This window comes from Pristiophorus japonicus, chromosome 17 (assembly GCF_044704955.1).
Source record: "Pristiophorus japonicus isolate sPriJap1 chromosome 17, sPriJap1.hap1, whole genome shotgun sequence".
Classification (NCBI taxonomy): Eukaryota; Metazoa; Chordata; class Chondrichthyes; family Pristiophoridae; genus Pristiophorus; species Pristiophorus japonicus.
This window is the reverse complement of record NC_091993.1, coordinates 35,363,186-35,391,068: the sequence shown is the minus strand read 5'-3', so window position 1 is coordinate 35,391,068 and position 27,883 is coordinate 35,363,186. Positions and strand designations below refer to the sequence as shown.

The 27,883-nt window shown below is 46.5% G+C and overlaps 1 protein-coding gene across 1 annotated transcript in view; it reads right to left on the bottom strand.

The window, feature by feature from the left end:
- Positions 1 to 27,883, bottom strand: part of anpepb.1 (alanyl (membrane) aminopeptidase b, tandem duplicate 1) — a 103,446-nt gene that overhangs the window by 57,495 nt on the left and 18,068 nt on the right. Inside the window, exons 4-10 of the mRNA XM_070858662.1 lie at positions 27,625 to 27,751; positions 21,288 to 21,442; positions 19,544 to 19,657; positions 9,333 to 9,476; positions 9,174 to 9,239; positions 9,005 to 9,070; positions 7,287 to 7,462 (exon numbers count right to left, since the gene is read on the bottom strand). Of these exons, the coding sequence (XP_070714763.1) occupies positions 7,287 to 7,462; positions 9,005 to 9,070; positions 9,174 to 9,239; positions 9,333 to 9,476; positions 19,544 to 19,657; positions 21,288 to 21,442; positions 27,625 to 27,751 (848 nt within the window). The remainder of the gene's footprint in view (positions 1 to 7,286; positions 7,463 to 9,004; positions 9,071 to 9,173; positions 9,240 to 9,332; positions 9,477 to 19,543; positions 19,658 to 21,287; positions 21,443 to 27,624; positions 27,752 to 27,883) is intronic.

Below are 27,883 nucleotides of genomic sequence, written 5' to 3'. Positions count from 1 at the left end.
ATGCAGTAGATGTAATATATCTAGATTTTTGAAAGGCCTTCGATAAGGTACCCATAATAGACTGATAAACAAGGTCAGAGAATGCGGAGTTAGGGGACAAGTAGCAGAATGGATCGCTAGCTGGCTTCAAGACAGAAAGCAGAGAGTGGGGTAAAGGGCAGCTATTCACAGTGGCAGAAGGTGGGTAGTGGTGTTCCACAAGGATCAGTACTGGGACCGCTGTTGGTCACAATTTATATTAACGATTTAGACTTTGGAATCAAAAACATAATTTCTAAGTATGCAGATGACACCAATTTGGGGGGAGGGAGGATAATGGACTGCAACAAATTACAGGGGGACATTAATAAACTTGCAAAATTGACATTGAATTGGAAAATAAAGTTCAACACAGATAGATATGAGGTATTACATTTTGGTACGAGAATAGGGAGGGTGTGAGTCTAGGTGGGGTAGAGGAACAACGGGTTCTCGCAGTACAAATACAAAATAATAAGGGGGAAAAGTCATTGGTGGGCGTAGTCTATAGGCCCCCTAACAGTAGCAACTCTGTTGGTCGGAGCATAAACCAGGAAATAGTGGGGGCTTGTAAAAAGGGAACAGCAATAATCATAGGTGATTTTAACCTCCATATTCATTGGACAAATCAAATTGGTCAGGGTAGCCTTGAGGAAGAATTCATAGAGTGCATAAGGTATGGGTTCTTTGGGCAGTATGTAACGGAACCAACCAGGGGGCAGGCAATCTTAGATCTGGTCCTGTGTAATGAGACAGGATTAATAAACAATCTCCTAGTAAAGGATCCCCTCGGAATGAGTGATCATAGCATGATTGAATTTCAAATTCAGATGCAGGGTGAGAAAGTTGGATCTCTAACCAGCATACTAAGTTTAAATAAAGGAGACTATGAAGGTATGAGGGCAGAGTTGGGTAAAGTGGACTGGTAAAATAGATTAAAGGATAGGACGGTTGATGAACAGTGATGTACATTTAAGGAGATATTTCACAACTCTCAAGAAAAATATATTCCAGTGAGGAGGAAAGGGTGTAAGAGAAAAGATAGCCATACGTGACTAACTAAAGAAATAAAGAACAGTATCCAATTAAAAACAAGGGCATACAGTGGCCAAAACTAGTGGGAGGACAGAAGACTGGGAAGCTTTTAAAAGCCAGCAAAGAACGACTAAAAAAGTGATTAAGAAAGGGAAGATAGACTATGAAAGTAAACTAGCACAAAATATAAAAACTGATAGCAAGAGTTTCTATAGGAATATAAAAAGGAAAAGAATGGCTAAAGTAAATGTTGGTCCCTTAGAGGACGAGACCAGGGAATTAGTAATGGGGAACATGGAGATGGCAGAAACTCTGAACAAATATTTTGTATCACTTTACGGTAGAGGACACTAACAATATCCCAACAGTGAAGAGTCAAGGGGCTATAGGGGGGGAGGAACTTAACACAACCACAATCACTAAGGAGGTGGTACTCAGTAAGATAATGGGACTAAAGGCGGATAAATCCCCTAGACCTGATGGCTTGCATCCTGGGGTCTTAAGAGAAGTAGTGGCAGGGATTGTGGATGCATTGGTTGTAATTTATCAAAATTCCCTGGTTTCTGGGGAGGTCCCAGCAGATTGGAAAACTGCAAATGTAATGCCCCTATTCAAAAAAGGAAGCAGACAAAAAGTAGGAAACTACAGACCAGTTAGCCTAACATCTGGTTGGGAAAATGTTGGGAGTCCATTATTAAAGAAGCAGTAGCATGACATTTGGAAAAGCAAAATTCGGTCAGGCAGAGTCAGCATGGATTTATGAAGGGGAAGTCATGTTTGACAAATTTGCTGGAGTTCTTTGAGGATGTAACGAACAGGGTGGATAAAGGGGAACCTGTCGATGGGGTGTATTTGGATTTCCAGAAGGCATTTTACAAGATGACACATAAAAGGTTACTGTAGAAGATAAAAGTTCACGGGGTTGGGGGTAATAGAGGATTAGCCAACCATCAGAAAACAGAGGGTCGGGATAAATGATTCATTCTCGGGTTGGCATTCAGTAACTAGTGGGGTGCCACAGGGATCTGTGGTGGGACCCCAACTATTTACAATCTATATTAACAACTTGAAAGAAAGGACCGAGTGTAACATAGCCAAGTTTGCTGATGATACAAAGATGGGAGGAAAAGCAATGTGTGAGGAGGACACAAAAATTCTGCAAAGGGACATAGACAGGCTAAGTGAGTGGGCAAAGATTTGGCAGATGGAGTATAATGTTGGAAAGTGTGAGGTCATGCACTTTGGCAGAAAAAATCAAAGAGCAAGTTATTATTTAAATGGAGAAAAATTGCGAAGTGCTGCAGTACAGCGGGACCTGGAGGTACTTGTGCATGAAACACAAAAGATTAGTATGCAGGTACAGCAAGTGATCAGGAAGGCAAATGGAATCTTGGCCTTTATTGCAAAGGGGATGGAGTATAAAAGTACAAGAAGTCTTGCTGCAGTTATACAGGGTATTGGTGAAGCCACACCTGGAATACTGCATGCACTTTTGGTTTCCATATTTACGAAAGGATATCCTTGCTTTGGAGGCAGTTCAGAGAAGGTTCACTCTGTTGATTCCAGAGATGAGGGGGTTGACTTATGAGGGAAGGTTGAGTAGGTTGGGCCTCTACTCATTGGAGTTCAGAAGAATGAGAGGCGATCTTATCGAAATGTATAAGATTATGAGGGGGCTTGATAAGGTGGATACAGAGAGGATGTTTCCACTGGTGGGGGAGACTAGAACTAGGGGACATGACCTTAGAATAAGGGTTCGCCCATTTAACATAGAAACATAAACATAGAAAATAGGTGCAGGAGTAGGCCATTCGGCCCTTCTAGCCTGCACCGCCATTCAATGAGTTCATGGCTGAACATGCAACTTCAGTACCCCATTCCTGCTTTCTCGCCATACCCCTTGATCCCCCTAGTAGTAAGGACTTCATCTAACTCCTTTTTGAATATATTTAGTGAATTGGCCTCAACAACTTTCTGTGGTAGAGAATTCCACAGGTTCACCACTCTCTGGGTGAAGAAGTTTCTCCTCATCTCGGTCCTAAATGGCTTATCCTTAGACTGTGACCCCTGGTTCTGGACTTCCCCAACATTGGGAACATTCTTCCTGCATCTAACCTGTCTAAACCCATCAGAATTTTAAACGTTTCTATGAGATCCCCTCTCATTCTTCTGAACTCCAGTGAATACAAGCCCAGTTGATCCAGTCTTTCTTGATAGGTCAGTCCCGCCATCCTGGGAATCAGTCTGGTGAACCTTCGCTGCACTCCCTCAATAGCAAGAATGTCCTTCCTCAGGTTAGGAGACCAAAACTGTACACAATACTCCAGGTGTGGCCTCACCAAGGCCCTGTACAACTGTAGCAACACCTCCCTGTCCCTGTACTCAAATCCCCTCGCTATGAAGGCCAACATGCCTTTTTCTAACTTAACCGCCTGCTGTACCTGCATGCCAACCTTCAATGACTGATGTACCATGACACCCAGGTCTTGTTGCATCTCCCCTTTTCCTAATCTGTCACCATTCAGATAATAGTCTGTCTCTCTGTTTTTACCACCAAAGTGGATAACCTCACATTTATCCACATTATACTTCATCTGCCATGCATTTGCCCACTCACCTAACCTATCCAAGTCGCTCTGCAGCTTCATAGCATCCTTCTCGCAGCTCACACTGCCACCCAACTTAGTGTCATCCGCAAATTTGGAGATACTACATTTAATCCCCTCGTCTAAATCATTAATGTACAGTGTAAACAGCTGGGGCCCCAGCACAGAACCTTGCGGTACCCCACTAGTCACTGCCTGCCATTCTAAAAAGTACCCATTTACTCCTACTCTTTGCTTCCTGTCTGACAACCAGTTCTCAATCCATGTCAGCACACTAACCCCAATCCCATGTGCTTTAACTTTGCACATTAATCTCTTGTGTGGGACCTTGTTGAAAGCCTTCTGAAAGTCCAAATATACTACATCAACTGGTTCTCCCTTGTCCACTCTACTGGAAACACCCTCAAAAAATTCCAGAAGATTTGTCAAGCATGATTTCCCTTTCATAAATCCATGCTGACTTGGACCTATCATGTCACCTCTTTCCAAATGCGCTGCTATGACATCCTTAATAATTGATTCCATCATTTTGCCCACTACCGATGTCAGGCTGACCGGTCTATAATTCCCTGCTTTCTCTCTCCCTCCTTTTTTAAAAAGTGGGGTTACATTGGCTACCCTCCACTCCATAGGAACTGATCCAGAGTCAATGGAATGTTGGAAAATGACTGTCAATGCATCCGCTATTTCCAAGGCCACCTCCTTAAGTACTCTGGGATGCAGTCCATCAGGCCCTGGGGATTTATCGGCCTTCAATCCCATCAATTTCCCCAACACAATTTCCTGACTAATAAGGATTTCCCTCAGTTCCTCCTCCTTACTAGACCCTCTGACCCCTTTTATATCCGGAAGGTTGTTTGTGTCCTCCTTAGTGAATACCGAACCAAAGTACTTGTTCAATTGGTCCGCCATTTCTTTGTTCCCCGTTATGACTTCCCCTGATTCTGACTGCAGGGGACCTACGTTTGTCTTTTCTAACCTTTTTCTCTTTACATATCTATAGAAACTTTTGCAATCCGTCTTAATGTTCCCTGCAAGCTTCTTCTCGTACTCCATTTTCCCTGCCCTAATCAAACCCTTTGTCCTCCTCTGCTGAGTTCTAAATTTCTCCCAGTCCCTGGGTTCGCTGCTATTTCTGGCCAATTTGTATGCCACTTCCTTGGCTTTAATACTATCCTGATTTCCCTTGATAGCCACGGTTGAGCCACCTTCCCTTTTTTATTTTTACACCAGACAGGAATGTACAATTGTTGTAGTTCATCCATGCAGTCTCTAAATGTCTTCCATTGCCCATCCACAGTCAACCCCTTAAGTATCATTCGCCAATCTATCTTAGCCAATTCACGCCTCATACCTTCAAAGTTATTCTTCTTTAAGTTCTGGACCATGGTCTTTGAATTAACTGTTTCATTCTCCATCCTAATGCAGAATTCCACCATATTATGGTCACTCTTCCCCAAGGGGCCTCGCACAACGAGATTGCTAATTAATCCTCTCTCATTACACAACACCCAGTCTAAGATGGCCTCCCCCCTAGTTGGTTCCTCGACATATTGGTCTAGAAAACCATCCCTTATGCACTCTAGGAAATCCTCCTCCACTGTATTGCTTCCAGTTTGGTTAGCCCAATCTATTAAAGTCACCCATTATAACTGCTGCACCTTTATTGCATGCACCGCTAATTTCCTGTTTGATGCCCTCCCCAACATCACTACTACTGTTTGGAGGTCTGTACACAACTCCCACTAACGTTTTTTGCCCTTTGGTGTTCTGCAGCTCTACCCATATAGATTCCACATCATCCAAGCTAATGTCCTTCCTAACTATTGCATTAATCTCCTCCTTAACCAGCAATGCTACCCCACCTCCTTTTCCTTTTACTCTATCCTTCCTGAATGTTGAATACCCCTGGATGTTGAGTTCCCAGCCCTGATCATCCTGGAGCCACGTCTCTGTAATCCCAATCACATCATATTTGTTAACATCTATTTGCACAGTTAATTCGTCCACCTTATTACAGATACTCCTTGCATTAAGACACAAAGCCTTCAGGCTTGTTTTTTTAACACCCTTTGTCCTTTTAGAATTTTGCTGTACAGTGGCCCTTTTTGTTCTTTACCTTGGGTTTCTCTGCCCTCCACTTTTCCTCATCTCCTTTCTGTCTTTTGCTTTTGTCTCCTTTTTGTTTCCCTCTGTCTCCCTGCATTGGTTCCCATCCCCCTGCCATATTAGTTTAACTCCTCCCCAAAGCACTAGCAAACACTCCCCCTAGGACATTGGTCCCAGTCTCACCTCCCCCAAACTGAGATGAGGAGAAATTTCTTCTCTCAGAGGTTTGTAAATCTGTGGAATTCACTGCCTCAGGGAGCTGTGGAAGCTGGCACATTGAATAAATTTAAGACAGAGATAGACAACTTCTTAAACGATAAGGGATTAAGGAGTTATGGGGAGCATGCAGGGAAGTGGACCTGAGTCCATTATCGGATCAGCTATGATCATATTAAATGGCGGAGCAGGCTCGAGGGGGCGTATGGCCTACTCCTGCTCCTATTTCTTATGTTCTTAAATACACAAATCACTAAAAGTTGTGACACAGGTTAGCAAGGCCATTAAAAAAAAAGCAAACCAAGCACTAGGGTTTATTTCTAGGGAAGTTATGCTGAACCTGTATTGAACCTTGGTTAGACCACACTGCGTACAGTTCTGGTCACCATATTATAAAAAGGATATCATCATCATAGGCAGTCCCTATATCGAGGATGACTTGCTTCCACGCCAAAAAGGGATGAGTTCACAGGTGTTTCACTGAGGGACCTGATATTCCAGGTCCTGAACTACATGCTGAAGGATGGAAGATGCCAGTGCATGGATTTTTTTAACGTGGGGTGACCGTTGCACACCAGCCACCACACGGGCTTGACAGAGCTAGGTCTTGGTCCAGTAACAAGGATTAACCAAGACGACTGGAGACCACAAAATGGATATAGAGGCACTGGAGAGGGTGCAGAGAAGATTTACAAGGCTGATACAAGAGATGTGAGGGTATACATATCAGGAAAGGATGAACAGGCTGGGTCTCTATTCTCTTGAAAAAAGAAGGCTGAGGGACGAGCTAATAGAGGTCTTTAAAATGATGAAAGGTTTTGATAGAGTGGGTACAGAGAGAATGTTTCCACTTGTGGGGAAGAGCATAACTAGAGACCATCAATATAAGATAGTCACCAAGAAATCCAATGGGGAATTCAGAAGAAAATTCTTTACCCAGAGAGTGGTGAGAAAGTGGAACTCGCTACCACAGGGAGTGGTTGAAGCGAATAGTATCGATGCATTTAAGGGGAGGCTAGACAAGCATATGGGGGAGAAGGGGATAGAGGGTTATGCTGATAGAGTTAGATGAGGAAAGATGGTAGGAGGCTCGAGTGGAGCATGAACGCCGGCATGGACTGGTTGAGCCGAACGGCCTGTTTCTGTGCTGTATATCCCATTACCGAAAAATCACTAATAGTTGTTATTTTATCATTTACAATCTTAATATAAAAAGAATTTAATAATGTCACCTCATGTTATATAGTATCAAAATATTAAAATATGGCCCTAACTGACCATCAATGTACTGAACAGACTCACTTAAACTCTGAAGGACGTGTCACATTTGAATTTGGATCCAGAAGAAAGTGTTCCTGTTTGACAAGTCCCGTTTCAGTATTTATGGTAACGACTGGGAAACCCATCTGTAGCGTCCACCGACTCATAATTTTGTCAATGGAATGAGGTAAATGAATCAGGTTAGAGTTATTGACAGCCTGAAAGAAAAAGATGTTGCTCAGTTACAAGACCCAGAATTAACAGACCGATATTTACGGGGGCACGTGTTAGGGGTCGGGGGTTCTGGGCAGGAAACCCGGAAGTGCAGGTTTCCTGAAAGTCCTGCAGTTTCTAACAACACAACATCTTTGACATCTTTCATCCAGGTTTCCCGCCCAGCTTACGGATTGACAGGCAGACTGTCTGGCAAAAGGGTGAGGTGGGAGGGAGCAAGGTGGTGATTGGGCGGAGGAGGGCGGGGGGGGGGGGGCGTAAGGTGATGATGGGTGGGTGAGATAGTGGGTGTGGGGGGGGGGAGGGGGTGGGTGGGGGGGGTGAGGGTGTGGATTGGGGGGCGAGATGGTGGGGGGGACGAGGTGGTGGGTGGGGGGGGACGAGGTGGTGGATGGGGTGGACGAGGTGGGGGGTGGGGGGGCGAGGTAGTGGGAGGGGGGTTGGTGGGTGGGGGGGCGAGGCACGGTTGGAGGGATTGGGGTGGTGGGTGGGGGGGGGCGAGGCACGGTTGGAGGGGGTGGGGTGGGGTGGTGGGTGGGGGGGCGAGGCACGGTGGGGGAGGAGAGTCAAGGTGCTGGAAAGGCACTTACCTCATGGATTCAGTTCCTCTCACCTCCTTTTACCTGCTGGGTTTCCCATTGGCCAGGAAACCCGGCCAACATTGGTTAACAATAAACAGATTGTCACGCAGCCTCCTTCGGAGCTGTAACTGACTGACCTGCTTCCTGAGAGCGGATTGGTCGCTCATCTCACCACTCCCGCCATTAAGTACTGATTGGTCGCCCCCGGGCCCTCATTCCGTCTCCTGAGAGCGGATTGGTTCCCCCCCCCCCACCCCGTTAAAACCGGAAGTGGGCGGGTTCGAGGTGAATTTGTAATTTTTTACGATTTACTTGACTCAATCCCTCCTGTTTTGGGAGTTAAAATTACCCCCGATGTGTTCATTATCATATAACTGATCACAATCTATCCTAGATTTATAGCCTAGAATTAACAGGTAACAACAAATTGGCGATCCACAAAGATCCATCACCTTTTCATGGAGATCTATAGAGATCTGTGGAGATCTGTGGAGATGCGGTTACCTTTAGATGCTGGGAAGTAAGTAAACAGGAAAAGGAGGTCATAGTTGGATAATGATATCCCTGCCACTGTCACAAGCCGATGATCAGAATCCAATTATGTTCGGTGTTTGACATTAAAGGAATTGTCATGTTTTGCTCAAAAGACTTGCTGAGAACAGCGTAGAGAGGAACTATTTCTGTGAACAAAGTAACCAAGAGGGTGAAAGGTTAGAACACCCAATCTGAAATAGTCAATTTTGACCAACTTGTTTGAAGAGAATTGCTGAAGACTAGAAGAGCAGATTGTGAATGTGTCTGCAGTCGGACTTGGGATACGAGCCACTATTGTAAGCAATTTTGTGCTCATGTTTTTAAATGGAAGTTTACAGCATGTGTGTTTACAGTCTATATATTATTACTAAAGCCCTTCTTGATTTTAATTATTTATTTTAAGATACGTACCATCTGCAGATGATCAAAGAGATTCGCATACACTGTGTTGCCATATGAAAATTGTTGGAGATAGGTCTATAAGGCAAGAAAAAGTAGTCAAGAAATTCAGGAAACTTCAACAACTGAAATATTTCAAATTAATTGACACCATCAAATAAAATGCAACATTCAGACTTACACTGAGCCCTTTCACAAATATTGGCTCGGTGAGAAAGTTAGAAAGCATTCGAAGAACAGCTGCTCCCTGCAACAAAAGCAGTCAGAAGTTTGTTACAATGTCAATGATCCAGTTACACTGTTGCAACATGCTTCGGGGAAGGTAAAAGTGAGCGCTTGCCTTGCTGTACGAAATTGCATCAAAAAGCTCATTGATTTCCGCAGGTGTGTTAATCTCACTTTCTTTGGAGGAGAGAGGGTGAGATGAGGCTAAAGCATCGACAGCAAACACTCTGTAAACATCGTCCAGGACAGTTAGATCTTTCTGTAAAAAGGGAAAATGATTGTCTACGAATTAATGAGCAACAATCTTGGTACAGTCTGGAAAGAGGATTTCTGTGATACAGACACACTTTGGAGAAACTTAAATAATTATTTATCAAACAAACTTGTTTCAAATGGTGAATTTAAAGGATTAGTAAATCCTTTAAATCCTCTGACTCAGGAAACCCTCGAATATTGGAAGTGAGAGAAATATAAAAGATCCCTTCCTTTAAAATATTTAACAAAAATCGGCCGTGTGGTTGATAGTGAGGAAGAAAGCTGTAGACTGCAGGAAGATATCAATGGACTGGTCAGGTGGGCAGAACAGTGGCAAATGGAATTCAATCCAGAGAAATATGAGGTAATGCATTTGGGGAGGCCTAACAAGGAAAGGGAATACACATTAAATGATAGGACACTGAGAAGTGTAGAGGAACAAAGGGACCTTGGAGTGCATGTCCACAGATCCCTGAAGGTAGCAGGCCAGGTGGATAAGGTGGTTAAGAAGGCATACGGAATGCTTGCCTTTATTAGCTGAGGCATAGAATACAAGAGCAGGGAGGTTATGCTTGAACTGTATAAAACACTGGTTAGGCCACAGCTCGAGGATGTTAGAACGGTTACAGCACTGAAGAAGGCCATTCGGCCCGTCGGGCCCGTGCCGGCTCTCTGGAAGAGCACCTCAACCAGTCCCACCCCCCCGCCCTTTCCCCGGAGCCCTGCAATTTTGTTTTCCTTCAGGTACTTATCCAACTCCCTTTTGAAAGCAGCGATTGAGTCTGCCTCCACCGCCCTCTCAGGCAGCGAGTTCCAGATCCTAACCACTCGCTGCGTAAAAAAGTTTTTTTCTTATGTCGCCTCTGTCCAGACCCTTCATGATTTTGAGCAACGCTATAAAATCTCCTCTCAACCTTCTCTGCTCCAAGGAGAACAGCCCCAGCTTCTCCAGTCTATCCACGTCACTGAAGTCCCTCATCCCTGGAACCAGTCTGGTAAATCTCCTCTGCAGCCTCTCACATCCTTCCTAACGTGCAGTGCCAGAATTGGACACAAAAATCCAGTTAAGGCCGAACTATTGTTTTACACATATTCATCATAATTTCAATGCTTTTGTACTCTATAGATGAAGCCCAGGATCCCGTAAGCTTTTTAACCGCATTCTCAACCTGCCCTGTCCCCTTTGTGCACACATACCCCCAGATCATGCACCCCCTTTAGGATTGTACCCTTTAGTTTATATTTCCTCTCATTCTTCCGACCAAAATGTATCACTTCACTAGTTTACTCTCATATTCTTTTTTCTCCTTATCAATTTCTTGGTCCTCCTTTGCTGAATTCTAAAATCCTCCCAACCCTCAGGCTTACTGCTCTTTTTGGCAACATTATAAGCCTCTTCCTTTGATCTTTAACTTCTCTTGTTAGCCACGGTTGGACCACTTTTCCTGTGGGATCGTTGTGCCTTAATGGGTTGTATATTTGTGGTAAATTATATATTAATTTAGTAGAATGTTGGCTATTGTTTCTCTACCGTCATATCTTTTAATGTAGTTTCGCAATTTACCTTAGCCAACTTGCCCATCATACCTACGTAGTTTACTTTGTTTAGATTTAAGATGCTAATTTTGGACTTAACTTAATCACTTTCAAACTCAATATAAAATTCTATCATATTATGGTCACACTTTCTTAAAGGCCCCTTTACTACAAGGTTATTAATGAACCCTTTCTCATTGCACAATACGAGATCTAAAATAACCTGTTCCCTCGTTGGTTCCTCAATATACTGATCTAGAAAACTATCTTGTATACATTCCATGAATTTGTCCACTGCAATATTACTGTATATTTGGTTTGCCCAGTCTATATGTAGATTAAAATCCCCCATGATTACCGTATTACCCTTGTTATGTGTACCTCTAATTTCCTGATTTATACTGTGCCCTACATTATCACTATTAACAATTCCCACCAATGTTTTCTGCCCCTTGCTGTTTCTTAACTCCACCCAAACTGATTCTACTTCTTGATTTTCGGAGTTAAGATCCTTTCTCTCTACTGTCTTTATCCCATCTTTTATTATCAGGTCTACCCCTCCTCCTTTTCCATTTTGCCTATCTCTTCTAAAAGTCAAGTATCCTGGAATATTTAGTTCCTGTAATGGCCATTGGATCAAACCTATTCATTTCTATCTGTGCTATTAATTCATCGATTAGTTGCAAATGCTGCCAGGACTGGGAAATTTTAGCTATTAGGAATGATTGGATAGGCTGTGGTTGTTTTCTTTGGAACGGAGGAGGCTGAGGGGAAACTTGATTGAGGTGTATAAAATTATGAGGGGCCTAGATAGAGTGGATAGGATGCACCTGTTTCCCTCAGCAGAGGTGGTCAATAACCAGGGGGCATAGATTTAAAGTAACTGATAGAAGTATTAGAGGGGAGTTGAGGAGAACTTTTTTCACCCAGATGGTGGTGGGGTCTGGAACTCACTGCCTGAAAGGGTGGTAGAGGCAGAAACCCTCAGCACATTCAAAAAGTACTTGGATGTGCACTTGACGTGCCGTAACCTACAGGGCTACGGATCGAGAGCTGGAAAGTGGGACTAGGCTGGGTAGCTCTTTATTACATTTAGAATAACTCCACAAGACTGTATAGCTCAAGCTCAAACTGCTGTGACCTTGGTCTCTTTAATGTAACTCCAGAGTGAGGAAGCAACATGGTAGACTGCCTTTTATACCTGCTTGCCTGGGGTGTGCAGGTGATCCTTGGGTCTCCCACAGGTGCGCCCCCTGGTGGCAAGTCTTATACACTGGTAATTGTGGAATTATCAGAAAGGTTTAAGAAGTTAGTTCAGACCTGAGGTCTAAAAAACTAACAAGCTCTCTTGCACAAAAAAAAACAAGCAGACGTTAACCTCAGGGTCAATGAGATAAAGGATGAGTTGGAGTTGCAACCATCAAGGAAAGTCACAAAATAATAAAGCCAAATGCCAATTAACAAAGCTCCAGCAATTGCTAACGACCGAACAAAAGGTCAGGCTAGAAATAACAACCTGAAGACCAATGGACAGGAGGGAGTCACCCACCATCACAGGGCCATCTGTTGCCACAGCAGGGGGGTGCTAAAAAAAATTCCAGAGATCATATTAATGGTCGCACACGGAAAGGGAGACTCCCAACTTGGTAATAACTTTTGTAGGCAGAGACACGTTGGGATTACAGCAGAATGTCTCTGTATCTTGTAGAAACAAGCAGACAATTAGTGGCAGCCTATACGGCTAACAAAGGGGCAAAAAAGGTATAAAAATGGACACGTTGGGTCAGTCCGTAGTGAGAACCCGGGACTAACACTCGACAGAAGCAGGAACCAGACAGCGACAGAAGGAGCAGTGTCAGACCAATTGAACACCCGGGACTATTGAGTAACTATGAGAGAGTGTTCATCCTCGTGGTTGACCGCGAGGTTGATTGCTGGTTGGGTGTGTGTGGGTGAATCATTGATGGTAATGTCCTCTTCAAATTGTTTTTGGTTGTCAGTGAATCGCAGTTTGGTCTGATCCAAGTGCTTTCTGCACGTTTGTCCATTCAAAAGTTTGACAACAAACACTCTATTCCCCTCCTTGGCTAACACAGTGCCAGCAACCCATTTGGGACCATGACCATAATTAAGAACAAACACAGAGTCATTAACCTCAATGTCACGTGATACAGTCGCGCGATCGTGGTACACGTTATGTCGGTGACGCCGGGTTTCTACATGATCATTGAGATCCGGGTGGACTAAGGAGAGTCTGGTTTTGGGTGCTCTCTTCATTAGCAATTCTGCAGGGGAAACCCCGGTAAGCGAGTGGGGTCGCGTGCAGTAGCTGAGCAGAATCCGAGATAACCAGGTCTGCAGGGAACCGTCCGTCACGCGTTTCAAACTCTGCTTGATGGTTTGGACTGCTTGTCCCGCTTGACCGTTGGATGCGGGCTTAGACTGCACAGACCTGACATGCTTGATGCCATTGCGGGTCATAAACTCTTTGAATTCCGAGCTGGTGAAACATGGTCCATTGTCGCTAACAAGGACGTCAGGCAAACCATGGGTGACGAACATGGCCCGGAAGCTTTCAATGGTGGCAGTGGACGTACATGATGACATTATTATACATTCAATCCATTTAGAGTAAGCGTCCACTGCTACTAGGAACATCTTTCCTAGAAAGGGGCCAGCGAAATCTATGTGGACCCTGGACCACGGTTTGGAGGGCTATGATCACAGACTCAGTGGGGCCTCCCTTGGTGCATTGCTTAACTGTGAGCAAGTGTTACATTGGTGTACACATGACTCCAATTCCGAGTCAATGCTGGGCTACCAAATGTGCGACCTGGCGATAGCCTTCATCATGACTATGCCTGGGTGGGTACTGTGAAGGTTGCGTGTAAACGTTTCCCTGCCTTTTTTTGGCAAAATTATACGATTCCCCCATAGGAGGCAGTCCGAATGGATGGACATTTTGTCCCTGCATCGGTGGAACGGCTTAATTTCGTCTTGCATTTCCCCGGGAACCCCCGACCAGCTCCCATCGAGGACGCAGCTTTTTACTAGTGATATCACCGGGTCCTGGCTAGCCCAGGTCCTGATCTGGCGAGGCGTGACGGGTGACCCCTCGCTCTCAAAAACATCCATTACAAGGAGCAAGTCTGCAGGTTGCGCCATTTCCACCCCGGTGGTGGACAATGGTAGCCAACTGAGGGCATCAGTACAGTTTTCAGTGCCTGGTCTCAGGCGGATTACATAATCATACGCAGATAACATTAGTGCCAATCTTTGGATGTGGGACGAAGCATTGGTGTTAATACCTTTGCTTTCTGAGAGCAACGAAATGAACGGCTTGTGGTCGGTTTCGAGCTTGAACCAGAGCCTAAATAGGTATTGGTGCATTTTCTTAACCCTGTATACGCATGCTAACGCTTCTTTCTCAACCATACTGTCGGCTCTTTCAGCCTTAGATAAGCTTCTGGACACATTTACAACCGGTTGCAGTTTGTCTGACCCATTGGCTTGTTGTAACACACAACCGACCTCGTACGAAGATGCATCACAAGCTAGTACTAAACGTTTACACGGGTCATACAATACAAGTAACTTGTTAGAACACAGCAGGTTTCTGGCATTGTTTAGGCTGTCTCTTGAGATTTACCCCAAACCCAGTTGTCACTCTTGCGTAGCAATAAATGCAATGGTTCCAGCAAAGTGCTCAACCCCGGTAGAAAGTTACCAAAATAGTTGTGGAGTCCCAGGAATGAACGCAGTTCCATCACATTCTGTGGTCTGGGTGCATTTTTGATGGCCTCCGTCTTGGAGTCCGTGGGTCTGATGCCGTCCGCCGCAATCTTTCTCCCCAGAAATTCGACCTCTGGCACCGGGCCAACACACTTGGAGCATTTCAGCCTGAGTCCCACTCTGTCCAGTCGCTTGAGAACCTCTTCCAAGTTGTGCAAGTGTTCGGTGGTGTTGCAGCCAGTAATCAAGATGTCATCTTGAAACACCACGGTGTGCGGAACCGATTTCAGCAGACTCTCCATGTTCCTCTAGAAGATGGCCGCAGCTGAGCGAATCCCAAAAGGGCATCTGTGGTATATAAACAGTCCTTTGTGCGTGTTGATGCACGTCAATTTTTTTTAAGGTTCAGCCAGCTCCTGTGTCATGTAAACAGAGGTTAGATCCAGTTTGGTGAACAACTTCCCCCCTGCTAGTGTTGCGAACAGGTCATCTGCTTTGGGTAGCGGGTACTAGTCCTGTAACGAGACTCGGTTGATCGTTACCTTGTAGTCCCTGCAGATTCTAACTGTCCCATTGCTCTTCAACACCGGCACAATTGGACTGGACATCTCGTTGAACTCGACTGGCGATATGATCCCCTCTCATTGAAGTCTGTCCAGCTTGATCTCGACTTTCTCTCGCATCATGTATGGAACCACTCGGGCCTTGTGATGAATGGGTCGTGCATCAGGGACTAGATGGATCTGCACTTTGGCACCTGTGAAGTTGCCGATGCCTGGCTCAAATAATGACGGGAATATGTTTAGCACTTGGGCGCACAAGGCATCATCCACCGAAGATAGTGCTTTGATGTCATCCCAGTTCCATCAGATCTTTCCTAGCCAGCTTCTGCCGAACAGCGTTGGACCATCGCCTGGTACAATCCATAGTGGTTAATCACGCACAGCTCCATCGTACCTTCACTGCCGCACTGCCAATGACTGGTACGAGCTCTTTGGTGTAAGTGCGCAGCTTGGTGTGGATCGGGCTTAGTTTTGGCCTTTGTGCCTTGTTGCCCCACAGTTTCTCAAAAGCCTTCTGGCTCATAATTGACTGACTCACCCCTATGTCCAATTCCATGGAAACTGGAATGCCATTTAATTTGACTTTTAACATTATCGGAGGGCTTTTGGTGGTGAAGGTGTGTACCCCATACACTCCCTCTTCAGCCTTGGGTTGAGTTGCCTCTCTTACTCGTTCAGCATGATCCGTGCTGGATCGTCATCTTCTGCCGACCCTGCCACGTGGTGAGTCGCAGCACGTTTGCACATTCACTGGAAGTGCCCCATTGTTCCACAGCCCTTGCACACTTAGTGCTTGAATAGACATTGATGGGCCCGATGATTACCCCCGCAGCGCCAACATGGTGTTAATGGATTCGCATTCACGCCCCACGGCGGACTCTGAGTCATCCTAGGTCTGGCCTCTGCGGGCGTGTAGGCCCTGTCATGTACAGTTCTGCCGGCTGAAGGCGTTATTTTATGCACAGTACTTGCCGGTGAGCTTCGATGCTGCAATGCTATCTATTTAGCGTTATCGTTCATTGACATGAAAGCCTGGGCTATCGTGATGGCCTTGCTCAGATCTAGGGATTCGGCAGACAGCAGTTTGCGAAGAATGACCTCGTGGCCGATTCCAAGCATGAAAAAGTCCCACAACATTGCCCCCAAAAATCCAAGAAATAAACATGGTCCCGCAAGGCGTCTTAGGTCGGCGACATAGCTTGCCACATTCTGGCCCTCGGAGCGGTGGTGCGTGTAAAAGCGATACCTGGCCATTAAGATGCTCTCCTTCGGCTTGAGGTGTTCCCGAACCAGCGTGCACAGCTCTGCATAGGTCTTCTCCGTTGGTTTCATCGTTGCTAGCAGATGTTTGATGAGGCCTTATATCGTGGACCAGCAAACGGTGAGGAGAATCGCCCTGCGCTTGACCGCGGTTTCTTCCTTTTCCAGTTCGTTGGCCACGAAGCACTGATCAAGACGCTCAATGAAGGCTTCCCAATCATCACCCTCAACAAATCTCTCAAGAATACTAACGGCAGCCATAACTGCATGAACGTTCGTGATCTGTTACTCGTCGCCAATTGTTACATTTAGAATAACTTCACAAGACTGTATATCTTAAGCTCAAACTGTTGCGACCTTGGTCTCTTTATTGTAACTCCAGAGTGAGGAGGCAGCATGGTAGACTGCCTTTTATACCTGCTTGCCCGGGGTGTGCAGGTGACCCTTGGGTCTCCCACAAGTGCGCCCCCTGGTGGCAAGTCTTACACATTGGTAATGTTTACATACGTAACAGCTTTGTCGGCCAGCATGGACATGATGGATTGAAAGGTCTCCTTCCGTGCTGTAAACGTCTATAACTCTATGATTCACAGTTTGAATGCCGATTTGAGCTGGTGGTGGGGAGGGAGGTCAGTGTTGGGACACAGTGTGTCCTCCATATAATTGACCAGAACAAGCAATCCTGGCTCCAATATTGCAAGGGATAGTCCTGGAGCAAAATCTGCTCAGTGATACAGGCTGGAGATCACTGTGAACAATGATATTGCAAGGTCACATCTTGTTAGTATTAAGTCCCTCTCTGGCGTTATTTTATTTTAAAGAGTTAAACTCACCTTTGAAATATGACAATGAATAATTTGATGAGACTATCTGAAACATTTGGACAACTCACAGTCACCTGCGACCTTTGGCCAGACTCCAGCATCAGAACGACAGCACGGGGACGTAGATATTTCCACCACACATCCTTTTGGTTTCACAGAACCACATTGATAAAACAGGAGCTGCCTTAAGCCACCGATTCACACTTACCGAGTCTTTCAAACTCAGGACCTTTACAGCTGCCAAGAAACTATAGGCCAAATTTTGCAATGAGCTGCAAAGGAGCGGCGCCCTCCATTCACAGGATTACATCGGATATACGGCCCAGAAACAGGCCGTTCGGCCCAACCAGTCCATGTCGGCGTTTATGCTCCACTCGAGCCTCCTCCCGTCTTTCCTCATCTAAATCTATCAGCATAACCCTCTATTCCCTTCTCCCCCATATGCTTGTCTAGCCTCCCCTTAAATGTATCGATACTATTCACTTCAACCACTCCCTGTGGCAGTAAGTTCCACATTCTCACCATTCTTTGGGTAAATTCTTCTGAATTCCCCATTGGATTTCTTGGTGACTATCTTATATATCTTTAGTGGAATATATTGTTCCTGCACTCTGTTGAACACCGTTTTGAAATGTTTCCCATTGCTGTTCTACATTGTTTTTGCCGTTCATTACACTTGCACTTGCTCATAGACTTTCCGTGGGCGCAAGTCGCTGTCAGCAGGACATCCAAACAGCACAACGCCCTCTACAGGGCATCTGGGATCTGTGCAAACAGAGCAAGCAACTGTGCATCTCCCTAACCAATCAAATTGAAGCATCGTTAATGAGGTGAAAAACTGAACCAGAATGCATCAGTTAGAATATTTCATTCAATGTCAAGTCAGGTACAGAGAGCGAAATAAAGTGAGGGAAAGGAAAATGAGATTAACAAGGACAGAAAGAAAAAGTTTTTTTTTTATTATTTTAATTTTTTTCTCTAAATCTTCAACAGTAATTAAAAGCATGAAGCACAGTCTCAGGATAAGGAGTTGGCCATTTAAGACTGCGATGAGGAGAAACTTCTTCACTCAGAGGGTGGTGAATCTTTGGAATTCTCTGCCCCAGAGGGCTGTGGAGGCTCAGTCGTTGAGTATATTCAAGGCTGAGATCGATAGATTTTTGTACTCTAGGGGAATGAAAGGAAATGGAGATCGGGCGGGAAAGTGGAGTTGAGGTCGATGATCAGCCATGATCTGATTGAATGGCGGAGCAGGCTCAAGGGGCCGAATGGCCGACTCCTGCTCCTAATTCTGATGTCCTTCTCTACCTAGACTGGAATGGGCAAGCTCTAACTTCTTGTCACCAGGTTAGACCATATCTACAGTGCCAGTAGAGGAACTTCACATCGTTCAGCGGGGTGCTCAACGGCGAGGTCCTGTTTCCACACAGCTCATGGAGGAGCGCCGCATCTCAGACGGCAACATCCGGATCTTCGCATCGCATATCTGTTCGCCAAAGTTGCTGTTCAATTTGTGCACTGTCAGACTCATGACAAACTCTGGCCGCAGATAGCTCCAAGTCCATATTCCAACATTGAAGGCAGGCTATAAGCTGCATAACCACAACCCCCCCCACTCCCCCTATTCAGTCCTTCTTAAAACATGTAATCATTGGTTTAAGGATTTAAGGATAGGAATTTGTTTTGATACTATAATATACAAATGCTTAATGCCCTTGTATTGAACAACTCTTTAACAAAGACTCCGCCACTGAGGGTGAAGACAGGAATATGATACCGGCATTTCAGAACAGCGTTAGCAATAATAATTAAAGTTACAAGTTCACACCACAATAAAGTAACAGGAGTTCGATATGAGAGTATCAATGATTTCTAAGATAACTATACAGTAACAATTTCTACTCTTCAATCTTGAACTTCAACTATTGAGCAGAATGTTAGCAAACAATTAGTGTTTGTCACATCGGTAGTTCAGTAGAAGAGGGAAATAATTGATGTGACAGGGTGTATTTTCAGAAGGGTGTTGACTCAGTCTCAGGACCACAGTGAAGTAGCTCAAGCTGTATAACTCCTATTCGTGTTATTTTACCTTTTTACTTGTGAACAACTTATAATTTCAGGTCTTTCTTTAACAATTCTGACCCTGATCATCTTACCACATTCCATGTAGGCTCCGCATTATCTGCGCCCAGGTATTCTACATAAGAGGCAAATCCTTCATTCAGCCACAGGTCATTCCACCATCGTATAGTCACCAGGTTTCCAAACCACTGAAACACAGGAGCAGCATAACATTACAAACAATTCTCCTGTAATTGGCTGGAGGACTTCAGGAGCGTCTCAGTCTGTAACAGAGAATTATTTCAGGAATGTGTACATCAGTTTCATGTCACGTCTGTGAGCAAGCTTTTGGTCCAGCCTCCAAATATCTCCTTCATTGGCTCACCTTCATTAATATCTGGTTATGCCTCTGTAAAGCACCTTGCGAAGGTTTTACAGCTCGTCAGAGAATAAACTCCAACATGACGGCTCGAGCCGAGCAGCCTTGTTCAATGTCGTAAATCGTATGTAGTTCTAGCAGTAACTATGTCAACACTGGGGAATCAGGGGATTCTTTATATTCTGCTGACATTCCAAAATGATCAGATTTATTGTTCAATTTCACAACTTGCTAAAGTGGGGTTGGGATTCATTGGCTGTCCCCAATGGGTCAGCCGGCCGTTATATACCCGCCCAAGCTTCCCCTCATTGAAATCACTACTTTACCATGCCAGTTTCAATATCATCATCGATTGAAGACTCCCTCTCTACCTCATCAATATATCAATCTGATCAATAGCACCAGGGAGAACGCTCCTGCTCTTCTTCGAATACTGCTGTGGGATATTTTACATCCATCCAAGAGGGAAGACGGGGCCTCCAATAGTGCAGCGCTCCCTCAGTACTGCCCCTTCGACAGTGCGGCGCTCCCTCAGTACTGCCCCTCCGACAGTGCGGCGCCCCCTCAGTACTGCCCCTCCGACAGTGCAGCACTCCCTCAGTACAGCCCCTCCGACAGTGCGGCGCCCCCTCAGTACTGACCCTCTGACAGTGCGGCGCTCCCTCAGTACTGCCCCTCCGACAGTGCGGCGCCCCCTCAGTACTGCCCCTCCGACAGTGCAGCACTCCCTCAGTACAGCCCCTCCGACAGTGCGGCGTCCCCTCAGTACTGACCCTCTGACAGTGCGGCGCTCCCTCAGTACTGCCCCTCCGACAGTGCGGCGCCCCCTCAGTACTGCCCCTCCGACAGTGTGGTGCTCCCTCAGTACTGCCCCTCTGACAGTGCAGCTCCCCCTCAGTACTGCCCCTCCGACAGTGCGGCGCTCCCTCAGTACTGCCCCTCCGACAGTGCGGCGCTCCCTCAGTACTGACCCTCCGACAGTGCAGCACTCCCTCAGTACTGACCCTCCGACAGTGCGGCGCTCCCTCAGTACTGACCCTCCGACAGTGCGACGCTCCCTCAATACTGACCCTCCGACAGTGCTGCGCTCCCTCAGTACTGACCCTCCGACAGTGCGGCGCTCCCTCAGTACTGCCCCTCCGACAGTGCGGCGCCCCCTCAGTACTGCCCCTCCGACAGTGTGGTGCTCCCTCAGTACTGCCCCTCTGACAGTGCAGCTCCCCCTCAGTACTGCCCCTCTGACAGTGCGGAGCCCCCTCAGTACTGCCCCTCCAACAGTGCAGCGCTCCCTCAGTACTGCCCCTCCGACAGTGTGGCCCTCCCTCAGTACTGCCCCTCCGACAGTGCGGCACTCCCTCAGCACTGCAATGAATTGTGCTTAAGTGGGGCTTGAACCCAGAACCTTCTAAGTCAAGGTAAGAATTTAAAAAATGAGCCAAGCTAACACTTGATTAATGTACCTGATGGGCTAGTTCATGGGCTATGACCTTTACGACTCTCTCCTTGTTTCCATTAGATGACAGATCGGGATCATATAGAAGTGCCGTCTCACGGTAGGTGACGAGACCCCAGTTCTCCATCGCACCAGCGTTAAAGTCAGGAAGTGCAATCTGGTCTGTTGGGTATTTTGAGAAACATGAGACACTAATACCACTCACAGCCTCGGTTGTGTTCATTACTGAACCCTTATTGACACCACACACATCAATTATTGGACGCTCCTTAATAATTACTCTCCAGAAAGCAGATTGTGGATAATTATAATTTCACTACCATCCCTCAAGACAGGAAATTGTCATACGGCAGATGTGGCAAAATTGGAAAACAGCTGGAGACTTGTAATGCCACCTTGCCCCCCATCGCGATCGCCTGATGAGGTCCCCAATGGGCGGAATCCCCAATCGGTGGAGTGGGGTGTCTCCAATTGGCGGGGTAGTCTCAGGCCTGAGGGGGAGCTCCCAGCCTCTGCCCGCACAGGGGAGAGGCGTCTGCACAACCCGGCCCAATGTCCTGGCTAGAGGATCTGCAGGATCTGGGGAAAGTCTGGAGTATGATCAGAAACAAGGTCAACATAGGAATTCAGTGTTTTTATCCCAGCCCTGGCCCCCTCTACCCTCTGCCCTCCCCTCCCCGCTCTGCCCCCCTCTACCCTCCCAACGCCCCCGCTCTGCCCCCCTCTACCCCCCGCTCTGCTCCCTCTACCACCCCAATCTACCCCCCACTCTACCCCCCAACCCCCCAAATCTGCCCCCCCCTCTAACCCCCCGCTCTACCCGCCCAACCCCCCCCGCTCTGCCCCCCTCCCCTCACCACTCCGCCCCCTCTACCTCCCCCGCCCTGCCCTCCACTCCCCGCTCTGCCCCCCTCTTCCCAGCCACTCTGCCCCTTGCCCTGCCTCCTCCCCTCCCCACTCTGCCCCTTGCCCTGCCCCCTCCCCTCCCCGCTCTGCCCCCCTCTACACCCAGCCCCCTCCCCTCCCCACTCTGCCCCCCTCTACCCACTCCATGTAATCTATGCGTACATTGCTAGTACAGACATTTCATCAGTTACATTCACCTTTAATATTTATCTTATTCTCTTGAGAGCTGACATACAAATCTCATGGATCCAGGGCATTTTATAAACTGACACAGAGTTTATTCTGAGAATCCGGACACGCCCTCCACATTCTCAAAGCATTTAAAATGTATTTGTGGCAAGTGGCAATTACAGACACTCCCTGATGTTGGAGTGCATTCCAGCCAAGCAAAGTTTTAACTCTGCAGAGAGAAACAGAGTTAACGTTTCAGGTTGATGACCTTTTGGCAGACCGGGAAGAAGTTTGAGATGTAACCAGTTTTAAACAAGTACAGAGGCAGAGAATGGGGTAGGGGGGGGGGGGGGGGGGGGGGGTGCCGGAAGGTCTGAGATAGGGTGCAAGGCATGAGAGATTAAATGACAAAAGGGTTAACGGTGCAAGGCAAAAGGAGATGGTAATGGGACAAGTAAAGAAACAAAAAGATGGGTTTAAAAGAGGTATAAATGGGAATATCAGAATAGAAACATAGAAACATAGAAAGTAGGTGCAGGTGTAGGCCATTCGGCCCTTCGAGCCTGCACCACCATTCAATAAGATCATGGCTGATCATTCACCTCAGTACCCCTTTCCTGCTTTCTCTCCATACCCCTTGATCTCTTTAGCCATAAGGGCTACATCTAACTCCCTTTTGAATATATCCAATGAACTGAACTCAACAACTTTCTGTGGTAGAGAATGCCACAGGTCCACAATTCTCTGAGTGAAGAAGTTTCTCCTCATCTCGGTCCTAAATGGCTTACCCCTTATCCTTAGACTGTGAACCCTGGTTCTGGACTTCCCCAACATCAGGAACATTCTTTCTGCATCTAACCTGTCCAATCCCGTCAGAATTTTATATGTTTCTATGAGATCCCCTCTCATTCTTCTAAATTCCAGTGAATATAAGCCTAGTCGATCCAGTCTTTCTTCATATGTCAGTCCTGCCATCCCCGGAATCAGTCTGGTGAACCTTCGCTGCACTCCCTCAATAGCAAGAATGTCCTTCCTCAGATTAGGAGACCAAAACTACACACAATACTCAAGGTGAGGCCTCACCAAGGCCCTGTACAACTGCAGTAAGGCCTGCTCCTATACTCAAATCCTCTCGCTATGAAGGCCACATGCCATTTGCTTTCTTCACCACCTGCTGTACCTGCATGCCAACTTTCAATGACTGATGTACCATGACACCCAGGTCTCGTTGCACCTCCCCTTTTCCTAACCTGTCACCATTCAGGTAATATTCTGCCTTCGTGTTTTTGCCACCAAAGTGGATAACCTCACATTTATCCACATTATACTGCATCTGCCATGCATTTGCCCATTCACTTAACCTGTCCACGTCATCCTGCAGCCTCTTAGCATCCTCCTCACAGCTCACACCGCCACCCAGCTTAGAGATTTCTGCAAACTTGGAGATATTATGCTCAATTCCTTCATCTAAATCATTAATGTATATTGTAAAGAGCTGGGGTCCCAACAATGAGCCCTGCGGCACCCCACTAGTCACTACCTGCCATTCTGAAAAGGACCCGTTTATCCCGACTCTCTGTTTCCGAGGTTACGCTCTGAAATTGTTGAACTCGATGTTGAGTCCAGACGGCTGTAAAGTGACTAAATGAAAAATGAGGTGCTGTTCCTCGAGCTTGCGTTGAGCTTCATTGGAACATTGTAGGAGGCCGAGGACGGAGAGATCAGAGTGGGAGTGGAGCGGGGAATTAAAGTGACAGGCGACCGGAAGCTCGGGGTCACACTTACGGATTGAACGGAGGTGCTCCGCAAAGCAGTCACCCAATCTACGCTTGGTCTCCCCAATGTAGAGGTGACCGCATCGTGAGCAATGAATACAGGATACTAAATTGAAAGAAGTACAAGTAAATCGCTGTTTCACTTGGCAAGAGTGTTTGGGGCCCTGGACGGTGGGAAGGGAGGTAAAAGGACAGGTGTTGCATCTCATGCGCTTGCACGGGAAGGTCTGTGATAGGGGGCTGTGTTTATTTGCACCACAAGAGGGTTGGACCTCTTGGAGGACAAAATACACTCAACAGTTTATCTGCAATGTGTATTTTGATCCAGTCATTGTCACAGGCAGACTGCTCCAGTGCAGCCATGACAGTGGTATCTATGGTTAATGTGGATAGTCACCCAGTAAAGCCAGGTAACCAAGGTGGCTGCGTAAAGCTCTGCCAATCAGCAGTTGAGCGATATAACATTAAATGCTGGAAGTGTGGAGAGAGAAGCAGGTCCGGGGCGGGCAATGTCGGATCCTGACTCCGCAGCTGGTTCCAAGCCACTCGGTGAAATTACTTTACGTTGCTAGGGCTTGTTAAGCCCATCCAGCGAGTTCCCCGGTCCAATTAGAGGAAGCGGGTCTGGTGATGTCATTTGATGATGTGAGATCAGCCGGTTTCCTTAAAGGGATCATGGCCAACTTCATTTTGACATTTGTGTTGTCCGTGTTCTACAGCATTGAGGTGCTGCAAACACTGACCCTGCACAGAGGGGTAGGGCTGCACCCAGGCTCTCCCACATCTCCTTCCAGATGCTTATGGAGGGAGTCATAGCACGCAGGGAGGTCCTCTTCCCTTCCCTGGGCAAAAGAGACCTCCCCAGGACACCAACAGCCTGGTTGCACATTGTACAGGAGGGCACAAGCAGGGATGTGGTCAGGAGGATCAGGCTGCAGTGGCGCAAACCTTTCAATGATCTCAGTAGATCACAAAGCGTTACTGCAAAGCCACACTCAACCTCATCCTGCTGTGCTACTCATCACATCCCCATCACTCTGCCTTCCTTACCCTACCCCTGCACATCCTTACTCACACCAACTTAGAGAAGCAAATTACAATTTAAATGGAGAAAAATTGCAAAGTGCTGCAGTACAGAGGGACCTGGGGGTCCTTGTGCATGAAACACAAAAAGTTAGTATGTAGGTGCAGCAAGTAATCAGGAAGGCAAATGGAATGTTGCCCTTTATTGCAAGGGGGATAGAGTATAAAAGCAGAGAAGTCCTGCTACATCTGTACAGGGTATTGGTGAGGCCACACCTGGAGTACTGCGTACAGTTTTGGTCTCCGTATTTAAGGTAGGATATACTTGCATTGGAGGCTGTTCAGAGAAGGTTCACTAGGTTGATCCCGGAGAGGGGGTTGACCTATGAGGAAAGGTTGAGTAGGGTGGGCCTCTACACATTGGAGTTCAGAAGAATGAGAGGTGATCTTATCGAAACATATAAGATAATGAGGGGGCTCTTCAAGGTGGATGCAGAGAGAATATTTCCACTCAGGGGAAACTAAAACTAGGGGACATAGTCTCAGAATAAGGGGCCGCCCATTTAAAACTAAGGAGGAATTTCTTCCCTCAGAGGGTTGTAAATCTGTGGAATTCTCTGCCATAGCGAGCTGTGGAGGCTGGGTCATTGAATATATTTAAGGCGGAGATAGACAGATTTTTGAGCATTAAGGGAATAAAGGGTTATGGGGAGCGGGCAGGGAAGTGGAGCTGAGTCCAGGATCAGATCAGCCATGGTCTTATTAAATGGCGGAGCAGGCTCAAGGGGCCAAATGGCCGATTCCTGCTCCTATTTCTTATGTTCTTATGCATCTCCACCCATCCCTCTCTATCTACATTATCACTTCCCCATCTCACTAGCCACTCCTCACACTCACTCCCATCCTAGTCCAATCATACCAATTAACAACGCACAAGGGTAGGCACTTGGGTATTTTATGAAATGTTCATGTAAAGTTTCTGTTAATGTGTTGTCAAACACTGAAACCTTTATTTTCAACATTTTGCGTTGGTGGATAGATTAGTGAGCACCTTTGGAAGCGGCTTAGTGAGTTGCAGTGAATGTCACGACATAACGGTAACCACCCGCAATGATGGCGAGTGTGAAAGGAATGGCTTGAGCATTGTAAGGATGCTTTATGGTGTTTGTGTGCGGTGGTGCCAACCTGGCGCATCATGTGGCATCCAGGGTGTACAGCGTTAAGTGAAGAAAATCTGGCCATGGTGAGGCCATCCCTGGCCTCCCGGGCAGCAATGTATTCGGGTGCTGATGCCCTGTGTCCTGTGCAGCATCAGGGGATTGCGGACAAGGTCGGTGTTGTTGGTGCTGCTAGTGTTGGGGCTGATCGTGGTCCGATTCTGAGGACCAAGGTGAGAGAGTACAAAGAGCACCCATGTTGATGGAATAGATGGCAGGTGAAGTACAGATGACAGAAGCATGCGGTCAATGGTGAGAGAGTTGTTCCAGAGTGGATACTGGATGAAGAGTGGAAAGTGGAAGCCTGCAGAATCTGTGCTGGAAATGGACTGAGAAACAGCTTGTGGCTGAGGAAAGTGATGATCTGTCAGGTGGGAGCTTTTACTGTACATTTGAAGCTGTCAAGTAATCAGCTGGAGCAATGGCCACTGAACTCCCACCTCAGGTTGACAGCCGTGGTCCCCGAACAGCCTGGTTCCCGTGGCCATGAAGGAAGTGAAAAGTTTTAAAAGCCAGTTAATGATCTGTCAACAAGACAACGACGAGATTAACTGGGTCCCCTGTCAGGTCTGCTCAGCGCTGACAGACCCGACGTTGGGAAAGGCACGTGGTGGTGGGTTGACAGTGGGGTCCTGACCTGCCACCGATCATGTCTGCTGATACCCCGCAAATTCTGGCTTCGGTTTCTCATTCCGGAAATGCTGCCTGAGTGTTTCCAGCATTTTCTATCAGATTTCCAGCATCTGCAATATTTTGTTTTTGAATCAGCAGAGAGTCGGAATCAGCAACCTTGCAATCCAGCAACACCTGCACATCGCTCAGCTTTTCACCAACGCTAAGTTTGAGTTGATTAGTGGGCCCTTCAAACAGGTGACCCCATGAACGGGCGATGCGAGATCATGCCAGCGCTGGAGCTGGTTGTCTGAGGCTGAATTTGACAAATCCACAGCAGTGACTATTTTGCATCAGTTGAGCTGCAAAGTTGGTTTAGTGAGGCGCATTTCATTGAACGAAAACAGATGAGGGTGACGTCATTGCAGTGACATCACTAGCAGAGCTGTAGATTTTTAGCATGCGCTGAGAATGAGATGACAGGTCAGAAATGGATGCGTATCAGAATTTTAAAAAGACACTGTTCTCCTGCCGCAGATTAAAACAATTTTAAGGAAAATCTACCCTGTGGTAATCATGGAATGCAAAAACGTCAAGCATTTTATTTGAATGAAACACTGAATATTGAGAAAAATCATACCTGATTTTGGAAGTGGATAGGAAACATTGTAATAAGTTTCAAAAAAGTTTAGAATTTTCCCAGTAACATTTAGTGCGTATTGTCCCTGTCCTTCTTCAATTGCTTGCTTCCGTGCCCAAATTCGGATCTTAAAAAATATTAAATTGTTTAGAAATCTTTTGTCGATTCGAACATTTTTTTTATATACACGGTCTCCTGTATGGAAGGAATTGATGGTCCGAAGAACAATTCTAGTCTTTGCACCAAGCAAACTATAGCA